Here is a 19,150-nt window from a genome sequence, read left to right as displayed (position 1 = left end):
TCTCAGAAAAGCAGCAAAAAACAGATGCATAAAAGACTGTTTAAATGGGCTGTGTTATTATTAGTGTTAGCTGTACAAGAATCTGTTCTCTATGATGAACATGAACAAAACAGCACACCGAAGTGATATATTAGCAACTTTCCAACATTAGCAGCAGCTGCAGTAAAGGGGTTTGTTTTAGGACTTGATCATATGTAATGAGCTGTATTTTGTTTAGCAAAATCTCTTTTTTTTTAGTCTGTCACAATAATCATACACATGCAAACATGTCCTTTCAAAGCTTGAATATGTTCAAACATGACCACTTTGGTCATGGCTCCACTATTAGACGAAGCTTAACGTGTGGATGCAGCTAGTGTGTGTTTAACATGGAATTACTTACCAACAGACAGGGAATTAAGACAAATGTGGCTGAAAAATCAAATTTTTTAAGCGAAGGCCTGACTGCCTTCTCAACCAAAAACAGAACATTCTTACCTAAGAATAGTGAAATACACAACTACGTGCTCTCAATGATTTAAAAGCATAAAAATGCCACATCCAGATCAAATTAAACCATATTATTCCCCCCATAAATATACGTAATAAACATACGTAAAAAGAGGATATTTCTTCAGGTCATCTGCCCAATCTTTGCTTTTTGAGAGATAGATGTCTCACATGTAAAAATGTTACCCACTAACAGAGTACATGTGACGCATGGGGTTGAGGCATTAAGGGGATTTATAAAAAAGTTATTTTTTACTTTTATGAAGGAACATCAGTCCAGTTTAGTCTGCAAGGAATTTCATGCTTTAGTTTTCACTAAATTAATCTGTTTATCCCATATTGTGCTTTAGTTTTTCTACTCCTTTGTGTTTACTGGTGGAAAACTATTTCAGCATGTGCTGTTAGAACAACCAGTTTTAGCTGACTTTAAATGTATCTCACTATTTATGACAGAAGTTTAATTCTTGATTTTTCTCCACATTTTTTTCCCTATTTAGACAATAAAACCTACTGTTTTCATTTTCTTTACACAAGTTAAAAATGTTTCCTCTCTGAAATATATGGACTTGTGTTTTTTTATTTCATGTGTGCCTCTGGACAGTAACTGAACCCCCGCTGACCGGCTTCATCGTAACTCGTGCCCAGCCAGGCGACCCATTTGTCAGGCAGCTGCCACCACACACAAACTTGACCTTTGTGTAGTGCATGTGCAAAAGGTCAGGCATTGCTCAGTGCTCACACAGCAACAACGTCATCATGGATAAACTTCACAAGCCTTCGCCTGAGGAGGAATCAACATAAGAGTACTTAAGCAGAATATGCAAAACTGCATCGCTACAAAGATTAAATCTAAAGTTTTGATTGTGATTCATGAATTTAAAGAAAATGTCCTCTTTACATAATTATATAAGCAAAGCAGGTTTCTTTGTTTTTTATATTTATCTTTGATATGTGACTAAGAAGCTAGAAACTTAAACATTTGTACTGTTTTTCGTTTGATTTTCAACTTCTTAAACAATATTGTTTTAGCTTCAGTCCAATAAGGAGAACCTTTATGGAGCTAAATTGGGGCCATAAAGTTTGTTCAAAAGAAAAAAAATTTGAACCCGAAAAATAAAAGTTTGTTCAAAAGAAAAAAATTTGAACTTGAAAAATTATTTTGAACCTCCCCCCCAAAAAAATTTGAAAACTGGAAAAAAAGTTTTGCAACTGAAAAAAAACAAAACAGATGTGAAACTGGAAAAAAAAAGTTCAAAACTACTTTTCAGATTCAAGTTTTTTTTCGAACTTGCAGATTTTTTTTTTCGACTTCAAACTTTTGGCCCTGTTTTGGCATGGGGGGTGAGGAATCATCAGCTCAACACAGCAGCTGAACAACATATTCCCAGCTGTTGCATTCAGGGACCGTGGGAACTGGAAATGTCTGTAATACATCATTGATATTCTATATATATGTGATTGGTTTTGAAAGATAACATGCTTCACCGATAGAAGCAGCTTACATGAATACACGACGCGCATCTCAGAGGAGAAAATATGATCTTGACAGATTTGCACAGCATTTTAAGTCCGTGTTGGATATTTCCCATGCTCTCAACATAAAGTAAAAGAACCGCCAGACTAAGCAGCAGGAATGAAGCCAGATGCAAAACGAGCCAGTATTTTCCGAATATCCTTGCATAATTAAGCCTGGACTTGTTTTCACATGGACTGGACTTGGGGTGCATTTTTGATTAAAACGCGTTTGGTCTCCATTTAGTGAAGTGACTCACAGGCAGGGTCAAACTGGCATACGGGGCAACCGAGGAAATCCCCAGTGGACCGCTGGCTTAGGCATTTCTTATTTTGTGAATGTTTAGTTTTTAATAACCGCCTTTCACAGACGCAGGGTGCTGGGCCGGTGATTCAGCTCGTGGGCTGCACAGACGCAGGGCGAGCGCGGCATCAAGTACGGAAGAGGCAACAGTTTCTGCGGCGCTGATATTTTTCTGGACCATTGTGTCCTAAACTATGCCATATCAACCTGTTAGGGAAAACCTTTATTTATATGACTCATAGCAGTTTTTCCCATTTATACCATAATGATATAAAGCATAAGTTCTAATGTTTCCTTTTTGTTACAATAGGACAAGAATGCTCCTCGACACACATTACAAGGATAAATGGCCCAAGGTTTGTCATGAATGACCTGTGGCCGGGGCACTGGGTTTGATGGTGGAGCAGGCTGTAACTGGTTTGATTAGAATGCAGCAGCACACTTAGATTAAGGATGGACACCCACTATTAAACAACTTACCAGATAGACACACCAATGGTGACACATAGTCTACTGATAAACACTGAGGGAGGGCACATCCATTGCATCGGAGTGCCAGATATAAAACTACATGTGACCTTCTATCGAGGCTCTTCCTCATCCTTTCACAGACGCTACAGTCCAAGACGAACCTCGGCGCTGATCTCTGTAATCATTCCTCTGCCTAATTTAGATTAGAGGAACTGAAAGTTAGAAACTGTTTGAGAGTCATTTGTTTAAGAGTCAGTGTTAGATAGAGTGTGATCGCTTCTAGGGACCAAAGATCGGAGAAACTCCGAGAGGTCTGACCGCCAACAGGGTGCGGTAGCTCAGACAAACCTCTCCTCTGCTCCAGTCAGGCAGATCAGCTCTGCTGCGCACTGGCGAACAGCTGATCTGTAACACATGACCATGTGCTGCAGGGCGGCCAGCTGAGCTGACAATGAAGGGCAGAGATCAGAAAAAAAAAAGCCCGGGCTAATAAAACAAGCAGTGGCACTATATATATATATATATATATATATATATATATATATACCACTAAGCCAGCGGTCCACTGGGGATTTCTCCGGTTGCCCCGTATGCCAGTTTGCCTGGCTGTGAGTCACTTCACTAAATGGAGACCAAGAGCGTTTTAATCAAAAATGCACCAGAAACCGAAACCCGAGTCCAGTCCATATGAAAACAAGTCCAGGCTCAGTTATGCAAGGATATTCAGGAAAATACTGGCTCGTTTTGCATCTGGTTTCATGGTTTCATACCGTCGCTTAGTCTGGTGGTTCTTTTGCTTCATGTTGAGAGCATGGGAAATCTCCAACACGGACTTAAAATGCTGTGCAAATCTGTCAAGATCATATTTTCTCCTCTGAGATGCGTATTCATGTAAGCTGCTTCTATCGGTGAAGCATGTTATCTTTCAAAACCAATCACATATATATAGAATATCGATGACGTATTACAGATATTTCCAGCTCCCACGGTCTTTGAATGCAACAGCTGGGAATATGTTGTTCAGCCAGTGTGTTGAGCTGTCAGTCATGACTCAGCATCCCGTGATCTGAAGCCCCGCCCCCCACGCCAAAACAGAGACAAAAGTTTGAAGTCGAAAAAAAACTTGAAAAGTAGTTTTGATCTTGTTTTTTTACAGTTCCACATCTGTTTTTTTTTTTTTCAGTTGCAAAACTTTTTTTTCCAGTTTTCAAATTTTTTGGGGGAGGTCCAAAATAATTTTTCAGGTTCAAATATTTTTCTTTTGAACAAACTTTTATTTTTTAGGTACAAATTGTTTTCTTCTGAACACACTTTTATTCTTCAGGTTTAAATTTTTTTTGTTTGAACAAACTTATTTTTCTGGTTCAAATATTTTTCTTTTGAACAAACTTTTATTTTTTATGTCCAAATTGTTTTCTTCTGAACAAACTTTTATTTTTCAGGTTTAAATTTTTTTTGTGTGAACAAACTTTATGGCCCCAATTTAGCTCCATAAACCTTTGTTGAACATGAATAAAGTAGCTTGCAGAGGGTTTTTATTAATCTTCTTAATGCTGATGAATAATGAGGCAATAAAATCCAAATCAATACAATCTCGCTTCAAAAGAGCACTTCACCTTGTTTTAAAGATTACAGACAAATTAAGTTTCATTATTTGCTTTTCTCGCATTAAAACTGTACTTAGACACAGTAAATCAGACCTCCTAGCATGTCAGCTGAAGAGGAGTGACAGTGACCATGTCAGCCCTTCCTCCCCTCAGCCCACACATGGGTTAATTGTGGCCATTAATTTACACTGAGTAGGTGTGTCCAAACCTTTGCAGGTTCAGAAAAAACAAAACAAACTTTGAGCTACAAATAGAAAACTGAGGGCGAAGAAGTCAGCAGTCTCAAAATAAACACAGCATCACATTGCAGTCAATAAGAGAAAGGACCAAACAAACCTTTAAAACTCGATATTTTGGTTTTAAATAAGATTCTTTATAAAGCTTACTCTGCCTGAACTTTTTCACATGTTGTCACGATACAGTATAACCAGAAACTGCAGTGGATTTTATTGGAATTTTATGAGAGACCACCACAAAGTTATGACATGGATGGGAAATACAGTAAATAATCTAAAAAGTGCGGACTGAATTTGCATTCAGTCCCCCTGACTCAATACTGTGATGAACCCCTTCTTCACTGCAGTTACAGCTGCAAGTCATTTGGGGAATGTCTTTACAAGCTTTGCACTTCTAGTGACTGAAATCTGCCAAGTTTAAGCTTTGCAAAAAGCTCAGACTTTCAGTTTTTATGTTTTTTAGGATTTAGGTCTGGGCCATTTTAATACGTGAATGTGTCTAAATCATTCTATTGTAGCTCTGGATGAAAGTTTACGGATATTTTTCTGACATTTCTATCACAGTTTAAAGTCTTCTGCAGCCTCCAACACGTTTTCTTCCACCCTGTATTTAGCTTCATCCATCTTCCCAGAAACTCTGACCAGCTTCCCTAATTCTGTAAAAGAAACCCCCAGAGCATGATGCCAACTCTACCATGTTTCACAGTGTTTACAGTTCAGGCTGATCTGAAGTGTTAGTTTTTCTCTGCACACATATTTTTGCATGTAAAAAAAATTTTTATTTTGGTCTCATCTGACCTGTGAACCTTCTTCTACATGACTTGTGGCAGTTGCGTGCATAACTAATATATTTCGTGTCGACAAATTTTCCCCCCTGAGCTGTTAATTTTTGCAGCTCCTCCGTGGTTGCCTATATAGCAAACATTCTAATTGCCAGGCCTGTGAGTTTAGGTGGACATCCATGTGTTGTAGGTCTGCAGCTGGTCCACCCTCTGTCCATGTTCAGATGATGGATTGAACAGAGTTCTGTGAGATGTTCGGTGCTTGGGGCATTGTTTTTGGGCCTGACTCTGCTTTATACACAACTTTCTCCCTGTCCTGTCTGCTATGTTCCTTGGTCTTCATTATGCTGCTTCTTCACAAATGTTCTCTAACAAACCTCTGACACCAGAACCAGAACAGCTGGACTTTTACTGAGATTAAATTACAAACAGTTAGATTTGATGAATATATTTCATTTAGGAGTATCAGTGTTAAATACAACTGAAAGCCACACTTTTCAGATTTTGATGTGTAAAATACAGATTTTACTATTTTCTATTCACTTTATAGTTTAAGTCCCAATAAAATACAAGGAGGTCTGCAGTTGTAACATGAAATGGGGGGAAAAAAAGAGTGTGAATACATTTGCAAGGCACAGTACATTGATATTCTGCCACACAGTGAAAATAAATCGCTGAAGAATATCTAAAACCTGGAGTCCACTTTATTGTAAATCTAACAATGACAGAAATATTTAGTTGCTCAGTTGACAAACAGTCTCATTAAAACCACTTGTTCAGTGGACAGAACACGTAGAGGAATACCAGTTAGCTGTGTTTCTTCCTAGATGGAGGCCATTAAGATATGTTAAATTCTTAAATAACATCAGTCTGACCAAGATAATCTTTTCAAGTTTATTAAATTTTTTCCATTTAACTGGGGCTCAGTTTCACTGAAACTGTGTTTCTCAAACTGACTTTCCTTGACACGTTCTATCCTTTAGTAAAGCAAAACCTCTTCCTTCTCTGTCTGGTCGAAAAATGAACTTTACCGTCGATGCTTTTCATTCCTCATAGTCCTGTCATACGCTGGTGGAAAGGTATGGAGTAAATGGACTCACTGTATCAGAATCTGTTGCCTTAGCAACAATATTGGTTTGATTGAGTTACATAGAACGCTTTAAGGTCTAGGGCCCTGTTCACGCTAACACAGATGTTTCAATTTCTTGCTGAGTTTGCATCTTGCATCCATGTGAAAACAGAGCAAATCATATGTCTCTGCAGTGACAAAGTTTGCCCACATTTATGGCATTATGCATGCCTTTAGACAAAAGTTTGCTCAGATTTACTTATATTTATATAAATACAGCCAGCATAAAACATTCTAAAAGAACAGAGCTGTTTGCTCAATTTTGTGCAGTTAATAAAAAAAATTACCTATCAGGCTTTCTGTAACAAAGCAGAATGATTACCTTAATAAATACTTAAAGGTTTTAATTTTTTATTTGTTATTATTCTCTGATGCTGTGCTAAATCACACATAAAAACACAATAACTTAGCTGTGATGAGAATTTGAAAGAGATAGAAAAAATAACCTAAAAATAATGAGTCATGTAAATAATGCACATTGGTCTATGAGGTTAAATTACATATTCAACCTGCCTGCCATAAACCTCATTTGGGCAAGTTCCAGTTTAGGTCTATATGTAACCCTGATTTAGATATTCTGTCTGTTCAGACCAAATTTAGACTGAATAGTTTTACTCTTAGAAACTTCTAAGAGTAAAACTATTCAGAAAAAAAGAAATCCCAAGGAATCAATAAAAATTTATGATTTTGTTTATGTAGATATGCTGTGTCAATAAACTTCCTCTCCACCACCAAGGCAGATCAGGAGTTTAGTAATTAATTAATCCATTAATTCATAAAATTATTTTAAAGAGCCTATTGTAAAGGAATTACTTAAATGTGTTGCACACCAATAATTTGAGTCATGCAGCTCAACTGGTTAAAACAGAATATGCATTTTGACAACAGGACATGTCATATTGGACACACAGGACACTGTTCAAATACCGAACTACATACAATAGCTTGGAAAACTATTTGCACAATTAACCCCTATTCAAAGTCCTTAGTCACCTTTTATTCTTTATAAGCAGCCAACTCTATGATATTTATAGTTTAATAATAATAATAATAATAATAATAATAATAATAATGATAATAATAAATTATTGTTCTTATTATTATTATTATCCTTATTATTATTATTATTATTATTATTATTATATAATTTTCATTAGAATAAATTATAATATTCATATTATAATAATGTATTGGTGCACTTTTAATAATGTACTCATATATTACTGTTTTATTGTATATGCCATTATCATTACTATTATAACTTGTTATTAGGAGAATTATATTATTGTTATTATTGGTTATATAATTCTCATAAATAGGTACTTAACATTTAACACACTGTTTTTTAAAGGGTTTCACATTTACCCCTTAAATATTCCTTTATGGCAAATTAAACTGCAGTTATTATCATTAGAACTAAATGTAAATAAGTGGTTTGATTTATTTTTAAAGGTATCAAAATGAATTTTGTACTGGGTGTGCTCTCTCTTAATTTTTGTCTTAGTAATGACCAATATTAAAAACAAAAATGGACAGGTATTATTATGAATGAAAACTATTCAGCAAAATCAACTGTATATAAATATTGGTGCTTCTTTGATCCAGAAACGTTAAACTAAACTAGGCATACATGTATTTTTCACCTGTCCAGGTGCGCATGTGCACACAGATGGCGTTCTCTGTCCGTCTGCTGTGTTCAATTCTTGCGTATTTTAGTCCTTCAGCAGGAAGCTTGTGATAGCGCACCCAAACGTAACAAATGGAGCAATGCCATCAGTAATTGCGGGGAGCAGTGTGGAGCAACAAAGCTCACGTGCGATCAGAGAAATTAATGAAGAAGAAGAAGACAATGACAGACATGGCGGAACTTCTTCTTCCACATCCTAGGTTGCATTTAATGGTCTCTCTTTGACCATCTCAGTCTACGGTGGGGCCTGTTTTATGCCTCTGTCTGAGAATGTACATTATAACGACATCCTCCAACATCGTCATGTTTGCTATTATCTGAAACTTGCCTCTGAATTTGGAAGCTAACTCAGACCTGCCCTCTAGTGGCTACGTTGCCTAATGGTGCGTTCACACCGAAAGTGGATTCTGCGATAGGAGCGGCCAATTTACATGTTATCCCTATGTAGAGGCGCGTTCAGGAGCGGAGCGGCGCGAGGCGGTGCGAAGGAGACAAAGGACGCGGTGCGAAAGGCGCGCCGAGCGCAGCGGGAGCCGAGCGAGAGCGATGGACGAGTAGAAAAATCTGAACTTTTTCCTAAATTTGCGTCGCGTCAACCAATCAGGAACTGGATGTGGCTATAACGTAGGGTGAAAGACCGCAGCGGAGAAGAAGCGGTTTTCAGTGAAGATGGAGGACCAGATCATAGTGGCGGTGTGCAGCAAGCCAGAGTTGTATGACTCAACTAAATACTTTTACTGAGACAAGTACAGAAAGGACCTGGCCTGGTTATGTTTAGGCACAAATGTCTTATATTTAGGAGATGTGGACATTAAAAATCGGCTGTTTTTTTATTGAGCTGAGATTTATTTACTCACCGAAGACAGACGGACAGGCGTTCAGCAGCGGAGATTCAGCGCCGGTAGTTGGTGTCCCGGAGGCCGATTCGTCTCCTAACGCGGGAGAGCAGATCTTCGAACTGGTCCCTGGATAGACGGAAGTACCGCTGAAATCGACCGTCATCCAGATGCAGCTCCTGGAGTAGGTGGTAGTAATCTCTGAACTGTTTCCGTCCCTGAAGAATCTGGTGAACCCAAGGACGTCAATGTTTTTCGGCTCTCCACAGGTAAATACCGTAATTAGGTCCATGAAATCCATGTCCGCCATGTTCAGTTGAAACCAGCAAGCAGCAGATGGAAGCTCCTCCTATTTGATGACGTGACGAAGCATTGCCGCTTGTTGCCAAATGGCAACGTGGAGTTCACGCGGAATGTCAAGCAGGCAAAAGCACACAAATGACACGAAATATTCGCAGTGCCTTCACACCGAACGCGGATTCTGCGATAGGAGCAGCCGAATAACATGTTATCCCTATGTAGAGGCGCGTTCAGGAGCGAAGCGGCGCGAGGCGGTGCGAAGGAGACGGAGGACGCGGTGCGGAAGGCACGCCGAGCAAAGCGGAGCGATGGACGAGTAGAAAAATCTGAACTTTTTCCTAAATTTGCGTCGCGCCAACCAATCAGGGACCGGATGTGGCTGTGATGTAGGGTGAAAGACCGCAGCGGAGAAGAAGCGGTTGTCAGTGAAGATGGAGGACCAGATCATAGTGGCGGTGTGCAGCAAGCCAGAGTTGTATGACTCAACTAATTACTCTTACTGAGACAAGTACAGAAAGGACCTGGCCTGGTTATGTTTAGGCACAAATGTCTTATATTTAGGAGATGTGGACATTAAAAATCGGCTGTTTTTTTATTGAGCTGAGATTTATTTACTCACCGAAGACAGACGGACAGGCGTTCAGCAGCGGGGATACAGCGCCGGTAGTTGGTGTCTCGGAGGCCGATTCATCTCCTAACACGGGACAGCAGATCTTCGAACTGGTTCCTGGATAGACGGAAGTACCGCTGAAATCGACCGTCATCCAGATGCAGCTCCTGGAGTAGGTAGTGGTACTCTCCAAACTTTTCCCGTCCCTGAAGAATCTGGTGAACCCAGGGACGTCGACGTTTGTCGGCTCTCCACAGGTAAAACACCGTAATTAGGTCCGTGAAATCCATGTCCGCCATGTTCAGTTGAAACCAGCAAGCAGCAAATAGAAGCTCCTCCTATTTGATGACGCGGCTAAGCGTTGCCGCTTGTTGCCATTTGGCAACCCGGAGTTCACGTGGAATGTGAAGCGAGCAACAGCACACAAATGACGCGAAATATTCGCAGAATCCACGTTCGGTGTGAATGCACCATAACAACCAATGCTACCTTAATAAACGCATTGAAAGCAGGAGGGCAGGCACAATGTTAGAAACAGCCCTACCAATTAGGGTGTGTAAAGGGAGCAGAAACGGCCCTTCAACTGCAGCCAACACTTTAGAACATTGCACAAAATCACTGCACAATTAAAAACGTATATAACATTTTAAATCTTTTTAAATCTTTAAAAAATCATCTGACTTATTTATGTTTTTTTTTCCTCATTAAATAAAAGTTAAATTGTGAATATCATTTCTTTTGCTTTCTGGAAAGCACTGAAGAGCATTTGTTGAGATCCAGCTGGAACACAGTAAGTTAGTGGAATTAAAAGTGCCTGAAGATGTGTGGCCTGAACCTCTCTGTAAAACACTCTTGGAGTCAGAGCTCTGCATTTTCTGTATGTAGAGCAGAAGAATGGGGAGCGGGTGGGAGGGTGACAGGCAGCAAGAAGAGAAGGCGAAGAAGAAGGAGGGGTGAGGATGTTAAGAGGGGGTGGAAGCTGTCAAGGCTTTACTCTCAGGGTACTCAGTGGAGGAAAAAATAAGCCACAGAATCTAGGATGCCTTCAGGTGTTAAAACATTTTTAGATTTTTAATCATTTCAAGTGGAGCTGCAGGATACAGTGAACCGAATCAAATTTTCTGGGCTGAAAACAAGATGCAATAAATACAGTTATTATTTCTTTCTGAACCCCCCCACCCCCTCCTTGTTAACAGCTTCCCTTTAAACCTCACATTCTAAATCAAGTGGTGTGATGTCCCATTTATGCTCTGCTGACATCACATAATGTTTAATAAGATTTGGAGCACATTGCTAGAGATGCTCTGGAAAATTTTTAGCTATCTCAAGGATATTTGTGGCTTTTTATTAGAGAAGATAAAATGTAGTGGAAACTCATCTAAAATCACCAAAGAACAAAGCACTGTCACAAACATGAGGATGGATACAATTACACCCAAAAAACTGCAAAAGAAACATCCCACATTGTGCACAAATTCAGTTTTCTTACACACACACACATATAGATAGATAGATAGATAGATAGATAGATAGATAGATAGATAGATAGATAGATAGATAGATAGATAGATAGATAGATAGATAGATAGATAGATAGATAGATAGATAGATAGATAGATAGATAGATAGATAGATAGATAGATAGATAGATAGATAGATAGATAGATAGATAGATAGATAGATAGATAGATAGATAGATAGATAGATAGATAGATAGATAGATAGATAGATAGATAGATAGATAGATAGATAGATAGATAGATAGATAGATAGATAGATAGATAGATAGATAGATAGATAGATAGATAGATAGATAGATAGATAGATAGATAGATAGATAGATAGATAGATAGATATACCACTGCTCAAAAAAGTAAAGGGAACACTCAAATAACACATCCTAGATCTGAATGAATGAAATATTCTCATTGAATACTTTGTTCTGTACAAAGTTGAATGTGCTGACAACAAAATCACAAAAATCATCAATGGAAATCAAATTTATGAACCAATGGAGGCCTGGATTTGGAGTCACACTCAAAATTAAAGTGGAAAAACACACTACAGGCTGATCCAACTTTGATGTAATGTCCTTAAAACAAGTCAAAATGAGGCTCAGTATTGTGTGTGGCCTCCACGTGTCTGTATGACCTCCCTACAACGCCTGGACATGCTCCTGATGAGACGGTGGATGGTCTCCTGAGGGATCTCCTCCCAGACCTGGACTAAAGCATCCACCAACTCCTGGACAGTCTGTGGTGCAACGTGACGTTGGTGGATGGAGCGAGACATGATGTCCCAGATGTGCTCAATCAGATTCAGGTCTGGGGAACGGGTGGGCCAGTCCATAGCTTCAATGTCTTCATCTTGCAGGAACTGCTGACACACTCCAGCCACATGAAGTCTAGCATTGTCCTGCATTAGGAGGAACCCAGGGCCAACCGCACCAGCATATGGTCTCACAAGGGGTCTGAGAATCTCATCTCGGTACCTAATGGCAGTCAGGTTACCTCTGGCGAACACATGGAGGGCCGTGCAACCCTCCAAAGAAATGCCACCCCACACCATTACTGACCCACTGCCAAACCGGTCATGCTGAAGGATGTTGCAGGCAGCAGATCGCTCTCCACGGTGTCTCCAGACTCTGTCACATCTGTCACATGTGCTCAGTGTGAACCTGCTTTCATCTGTGAAGAGCACAGGGCGCCAGTGGTGAATTTGCCAATCCTGGTGTTCTCTGGCAAATGCGTCCTGCACGGTGTTGGGCTGTGAGCACAACCCCCATTTGTGGACATCGGGCCCTCATACCATCCTCATGGAGTCGGTTTCTAACCGTTTGTGCAGACACATACACATTTGTGGCCTGCTGGAGGTCATTTTGCAGGGCTCTGGCAGTGCTCCTCCTGTTCCTCCTTCCACAAAGGTGGAGGTAGCGCTCCTGCTGCTGGGTTGTTGCCGTCCTACAGCCTCCTCCAAGTCTCCTGGTTTACTGGCCTGTCTCCTGGTAGCGCCTCCAGGCTCTGGACACTACGCTTACAGACACAGCAAACCTTCTTGCCACAGCTCGCATTGATGTGCCATCCTGGATGAGCTGCACTACCTGAGCCACTTGTGTGGGTTGTAGAGTCTGTCTCATGCTACCACGAGTGTGAAAGCACCACCAACATTAAAAAGTGACCCTTCGTGTTCATCATATGACCCTTAAGACCTTGTCAAGACCCTGCAAAGACCATTCAAGTTCAGATTTTTTTAAACTGTTGGCCTAATCTTGCTGATAAATTTATTAGCTTCCTTTTTGTAACCTTATTAAGATGTTAGGACAGACTATCTAATTGATTAAAATAGGAAAGAAGAACCTGCCAAATTAATGTCCCACAAGGCTCTGTTCTTGGACCAGTCTAGTTTAGACTTTATATGAATAAGATTACACAAATGTTAATGTTTAAATGGAAGCAAACACTTGGATTTTTCCCACATGCAAAAAAGTCCAAAAAAGCATCTTTGATTTTCACGTCATCTTTGAAACGAGGAAATATTTGATTTATTGAATGCAAAAAAAAAAAAAAAAAAAACTGTGTATGATGTTTTCTAAACAACCAGAAGTTAAATCACACCCCTTTCAAAAGAGGTAAGACAAGGTAAATTTCTGTTATTCTGGATTCCACTTTATCTTTCAAAAAGCATGGTTAAAACATTTCTAAAACTGTTACATTTCATCTTAAAATCTTTAAACAGAAAAGACCATATGTAACAGTTAGTGCTGCTAGGATGTCTCTTCAGATTATAGGAAAGGCTTGGTATGGATGGTCTGCACCTCTTATTAAACGGAGGACGTGAAAGAGCGCGAGCAACAACTGCTGTGCTGTTGGCAAAATGTCCTAAATATTGAAAAAGTTTACTATAAAATGTATTGCTATTATCTAAGGCTCACTTTAAACCTATTGACTAAATCTGGCAGTTACAGAGTAAATTTGTAACAACCAAAGACAGAAAAAACAAGTAGCTGGCTGCTATGGTGATTCCTGCCTTTTCTAAGGAGCAGCGAAGGGGGGGAGCATATATTGTCTCTTTTTTCATCACTAATAATAACTTGTGGCTCTAATATTCCGCCACTGTGCGGAAATGATAAGTCACATGGAAAAGAAAAGTAAGCGTTGAACCTAACAAATGACTTCATCTCAGCAGTATTTACCTGTATCGAATTTTCCTGCAGGTTGAGGTATCGTGTGTTGACTGATATGCTTTCAGGCACCTGATCCAGGTTCTGCCTGGTGCAGATGACTCGGCTGGCCTGGTTGGAGCACGTGCAGAGGGAAGGGCAGGTGGAGGAGGCTCCCGCTAACTCCGGCCCGTGGAGGATGAGAAGGAGCCGCAGGAGCAGATGGACCAATAAAAAGAGGAAGGGGGAAGGGCCGGGAAGGCAGGTCAACGTGGCGTTGCGCATGGCAACTGGGACATGACCCTGCTCTTTAATCCGAAGATACAGGTGAGGTGACTCCACACTGGTGGATTTGTGGTTTATTTCCCCTTCGGTCCTCCAGTATCAATTTGTTTCCTCTAATTCCACATCCTCTGAGATCTCATTTGTCCTCTGTCAGTCTCTGTTTTCTCCTCTTGTTTCTTGAACATAGAAGTTTGCAGATAAACAGATGTTATTCTCTTTTTTTCTTGGGCTGTCAGGAGATTTGAGTGAGGCGTTTTGTGAAGTGAGAAGAGCCCAGGAGTTACTGTGATGAGCAAAACAAAGAGAGAGAGAGAGAAAGAGAGAAGCAGATATTAGAGACAAAACTCAAACTGCACTTTGTGTCTTCACCAACACACATTGAACAAAACAAACAATAGCGAGACGTCTACAGTACAGCTTATCAGGGGAGGGATTGTCAAAAAAATCTGTCAGAAGTATTAGAACTTCTGTGGCGCTGCTCACATCAAATCCCACATAATCCCTGAACAGATATTCTGCCAGTAATCAAATCCCTTTGCGCAGTAACACAGGATTCTGGTGTTTCTAATTGTTAAAAGGTTTAGACTACAAAAAATGCCAAGTAAATAGAAAACGTGTGGTTTTCTGACTGAGGTAAACATTAGAGAGACACCATTTTGAAGCGTATGTGAAATGCATCATTAATTCAACCTGAACTATTAAAGCAGATAAAAATGACTTGTGCAGTCCCAGCCTAGACTGGTTGTCTGCTTTGTTTTCTGAGAAAGAGAAACGTCTGAGTATTTCCACCTGATAAACAATTACAAGGTTTTGGCAAAACTTTCCAATTTAAATGTCCGGATTTCTTATATGAACTTTTTAATTTTGAATTACAAGGATATAAAGATAAAAGGTGTTTTATTTTCAGATATATAGGAACTTTTTTGGGCTACACACCTCTGTATAAGTTTACATCATTGACATGAATGTCACTTCAATTTTGTTCTTTTAACCATTTTTTATACAAGTGAAATAAATATACTAAATAAAACACCAACTTTTAAAGGAATTGAACTCACAAGTTTTCAGTTTTTTTCACATAGGGACAAAATTATACATACACAATTTTAAATGCATAAATATCTACTAATATTTTATTAAATATATCCTTTTAAAAGGATACTTGGGATATTCTAACTCAACCACAAACTGGAAATACTGCTTTAAATTTTCAGTATGGTTAAGGTCTGGACTAGAACCTTAATGTTTGCTGCTTTATCCACTCTGTAACCCGGTTAGATTGTTGCTTGGTTTGCGATCCTTGTCCTGGGAGAGCATCCAGCGATGTGCAAGTTTCAACCAACCAGCCATGGATTTGAGATGAAGGTGAAGAATTTGGAGGTAGTCCTCATTAATTATTCCACCCCACGATAAGACGGTGCCACCACCATGCTTGAGAACTGGTTTGGTATTCTTAGCCTTCTCCAAGCATACATAATGTCATTGGACCCAATCAGCACAGTCTTTGTCTAGTGTGATCATAAAACCCCTCTTTAGAAAGCATTTAGCTTGTCCATGTGGGCAGCTGTAAATCTCAGGAGTTTGGTTGTTTTCCCCATGCATATGTGGGTTCTCTCTGGGTACGCCAGCTTCCTCCCACAGTCTGAAAATATTCATGTTAGGTTATTTGGTCACGGTGAAATGCCATTAGGTGTGAGTGTGTGTTCTGTAATAGACTGGAAACCCAGATCTTCACTGCAGTTTATGGACTAGCCCTTTATTTTGAAAATTGTTCAAACCAGTGAGTGCTGTCCAATAAATCCTTTTTTCGCTGGCAAACAGAAACTACCATGTAATTATGATCAATGAGAAACATTAGGCCTTGGTCTTGTTGACTAAAGACATTTTTAAATATTTAGCACCTTTTATTAAAAGATTTAGTTGAAAGTATACTGTATGTGGCACGAAAGTAAGGACGTCGGTGTTTGGTTGATTCCAGTGCTTCTCGGTAATAAATCTTAAATCATTGGTAGGCCTGTTTATCTCCCCCTTAATGGTGCCACATGTGTAAGACTAATGCGTTAGTAGGTTGAGAAGCAGAGCCGGGTATGTTGGTTATGCACATGAAACACTTGCCAAATCCTAGTCTGGCAATGGAAACATTAGATGGATGTAGTATGATAGTTTGGGATGGTGCCTCCCTTGAAGGAAAACATGGCTTATTATGACTGGAGATAATCTCAATGCAGAGAGACATCAAGATGAGATAATTGAATCAAATTGAGTCCTATCTCTCCACTCATAGGGACCAAACTCTGTCCTCCAAGATGATAAACCCCTCAGAGTGACAGGAGTGGAGAGGATGGAGAGACCTGTCTCCAGTTTGGACTTCAACCTAAGTTAAAACCTGTAGGATTAACTTGGGTGTGTTGTTTTTGACCGGGGTGACCAACCCAAACAAAATGGCTGATCTGTGACAGAATGCTGGTTGAGGAATGGGATGTCATCCTACAGCACTGTGTGACCAAGCTGGTGAGCAACATGAGGAGGAGCTACCAGGCTGTTGCGGTTGTGTGTGGTTCTCTCACACACTGCTGAAGCCCCTGTTTGCTAAATGAATCCATCTTTAAATTCCCTGCATGTTGTGGCTCTTCAAACCTCAATAAAAACATCACCCACAAAAGTCAACAGCAGAATAAGCTGTTTGGCAGAGGACATCTGGTAAGGTTCAGATAGGTCCAGCTCACATCCTTAACTTCCCTGCTCAATCCCAAAATGCTTTTTCCTTGCAAATCAGACATCATGTGATGGAAAATAGACAAGATTTCCAATGGTTTAAGACTTCTTGCCAGGAAACACTGTTACAACATAGAAATTGTTGATTAAATACAAATTCTCTTACTTTCTGAACCAAGTTTATCCATATATGTTAATCATGTATAGATTAGGAAATTCCACAAATAATCTATTGTGTTTTATATAGTTACTCCATTCTGGGAAGAAATGATCAAATTAATCAGTAGAAGTCCCAATAAAATGACATTCACGCCCTTGATTTCTAGTTTATGTGTAAAATAAAAATAAATAAATTCAAAATGCCAAGTTTCTTATAGTAACTGCATTACAAGAAACAGTAGGTGTTGAGAAACCCACTGAACAATGTTCTGCATCAATCAGAAATTTAGTTTTACAATGCAGGATTTTAAAGGAAATCTGCTGTCCTTACTCAACAAAAAATAAAAATAAAAATGACGTAGTGAACAAAATGAAAACACAAAATCAGTGCCCATTAATTAAAAAAGGCAAACACAACTCTGTTGACAGGGAGCAATGGGGTTGCTGAGACATTTGGTCCTAACTCTGAGAACCATTAATAACATCACTAGCGTGAGGTAGAGACTTTCAGTCATCTCTGCCACGGTCTCATTTGTTAACACTAATTATACCAAGGTATAACAATTAATACGACAATGATAGATTGATGTTCGAACCTGCCACACTTATCAGCTGCAATTAAACTCAGACTCATTAAAGGTCCAAACCCTGAAAACAAAAAGCCCACCCAATCCCGTGGCATTTCCCTGCAGCAGACACAGAGCTGGGACCAAAATGCTAATTTAATTCTTGCGCCGAGCACGACATTTTATGCTCCTGGGGCCGCAGAATGGTGGTGAATAGTGCGCTCCACATTACTGCTAATAGATGACCAGTCAAGTCCGACTCCAGCAGCCCTGAGAAAAAGAAGGAAGAATCTGCTCCCCCCCCCCTGCAGGTTATTTAGACCTGAAGAACCCCAAATAAGGGCATCCAGCAATCTGGATCCGGCTATTAACGATGATGGCTATAATGATGGCACCTCGACACGCTAACCCATTTGACACGCTGAGCATCCTTAAGAAAGAAGACGTGGGTTGGGAAGCGGGAAGGGGATGAGAGAATGTGAAGAAGAGAAGGATTATTAATCTGATAGATGACTGTATGGCTGCAGGCAGAGGAGGGAATTATCAACACTACAGTAATAGATGAATACTGAACAGCTGCGGAGAGAGAGGGCAGGAGAAAGAAATGGAGATGGAGACAGATGGAGGGAAGGCTGGGTGAAAGGGATAGAGGTATAAATAGTGGAAGGAGCAGAAAGGAGATCAGTAGTAGAAAAAAAGAGGAAAGGAGAAGAGAAGAGGTATTAATATTAAAAATCTGAGGGAGAAAGAGGAGAGGAGTGAGCAAGGCTCAACAGAAAGATGAATATAAAACAGGCAGAGATGGAGGGAGGGGGACGACAACACAGAGGGGCACATAAAAAAAAAGAGACAGAGGTATAAGACAACACACAGGGATGAATATGAAACAGGTGGAGTTTTCTTACGTGTGCCGGGGGGGACTTGGAGGACAGGTGGGCTCGGATTGGTGGGGCACAACTGATCAATAATGCGTACGCTGAAGTTCAGTGACATTAAAACACACACAAGGACACGGCGATAAATCACACAGGCGACATCATCTCTGTAGAAGGGGAGCTGGACGGCTGTAGCTGCAGTGGTGGGACTGCAAGCGCAGAGCCGGGCTGCGCCGCAGCAGTCAGCGGGGACAGCGGCTGCTGCAACATCTGTATCCTGACATGCACTCCTGCATCCGCCACCACTGCCACCGCCGCTGATGGAAAAAGTGTTGCTCTGTGTAATTTTTGGACCACTTCTTTCACATGTTTAATTTCCAGACACCGTTTTCTCCCTGTCTCTCTCTCTCTCTCTCTCTGCAGCAAGG

At 40.1% G+C, this 19,150-nt stretch overlaps 1 protein-coding gene across 3 annotated transcripts in view; it reads right to left on the bottom strand.

The window, feature by feature from the left end:
- Nucleotides 1-19,150, bottom strand: part of LOC124864880 (leucine-rich repeat-containing protein 4B-like) — a 153,437-nt gene that overhangs the window by 84,736 nt on the left and 49,551 nt on the right. For all 3 annotated transcript variants that reach the window (XR_007037377.1, XM_047359841.1, XM_047359842.1), the window contains exon 2: nucleotides 14,156-14,690. Coding sequence is in view for 2 of the 3 variants with exons in the window: in XM_047359841.1 (XP_047215797.1) it covers nucleotides 14,156-14,407 (252 nt within the window). In the remaining variant the exon portion in view is untranslated. The remainder of the gene's footprint in view (nucleotides 1-14,155; nucleotides 14,691-19,150) is intronic.

Source organism: Girardinichthys multiradiatus, chromosome Y (genome assembly GCF_021462225.1).
Source record: "Girardinichthys multiradiatus isolate DD_20200921_A chromosome Y, DD_fGirMul_XY1, whole genome shotgun sequence".
NCBI lineage: Eukaryota > Metazoa > Chordata > Actinopteri > Cyprinodontiformes > Goodeidae > Girardinichthys > Girardinichthys multiradiatus.
Note: the sequence above shows the minus strand (reverse complement) of the source record. Positions and strands in the feature narration are given on the sequence as shown.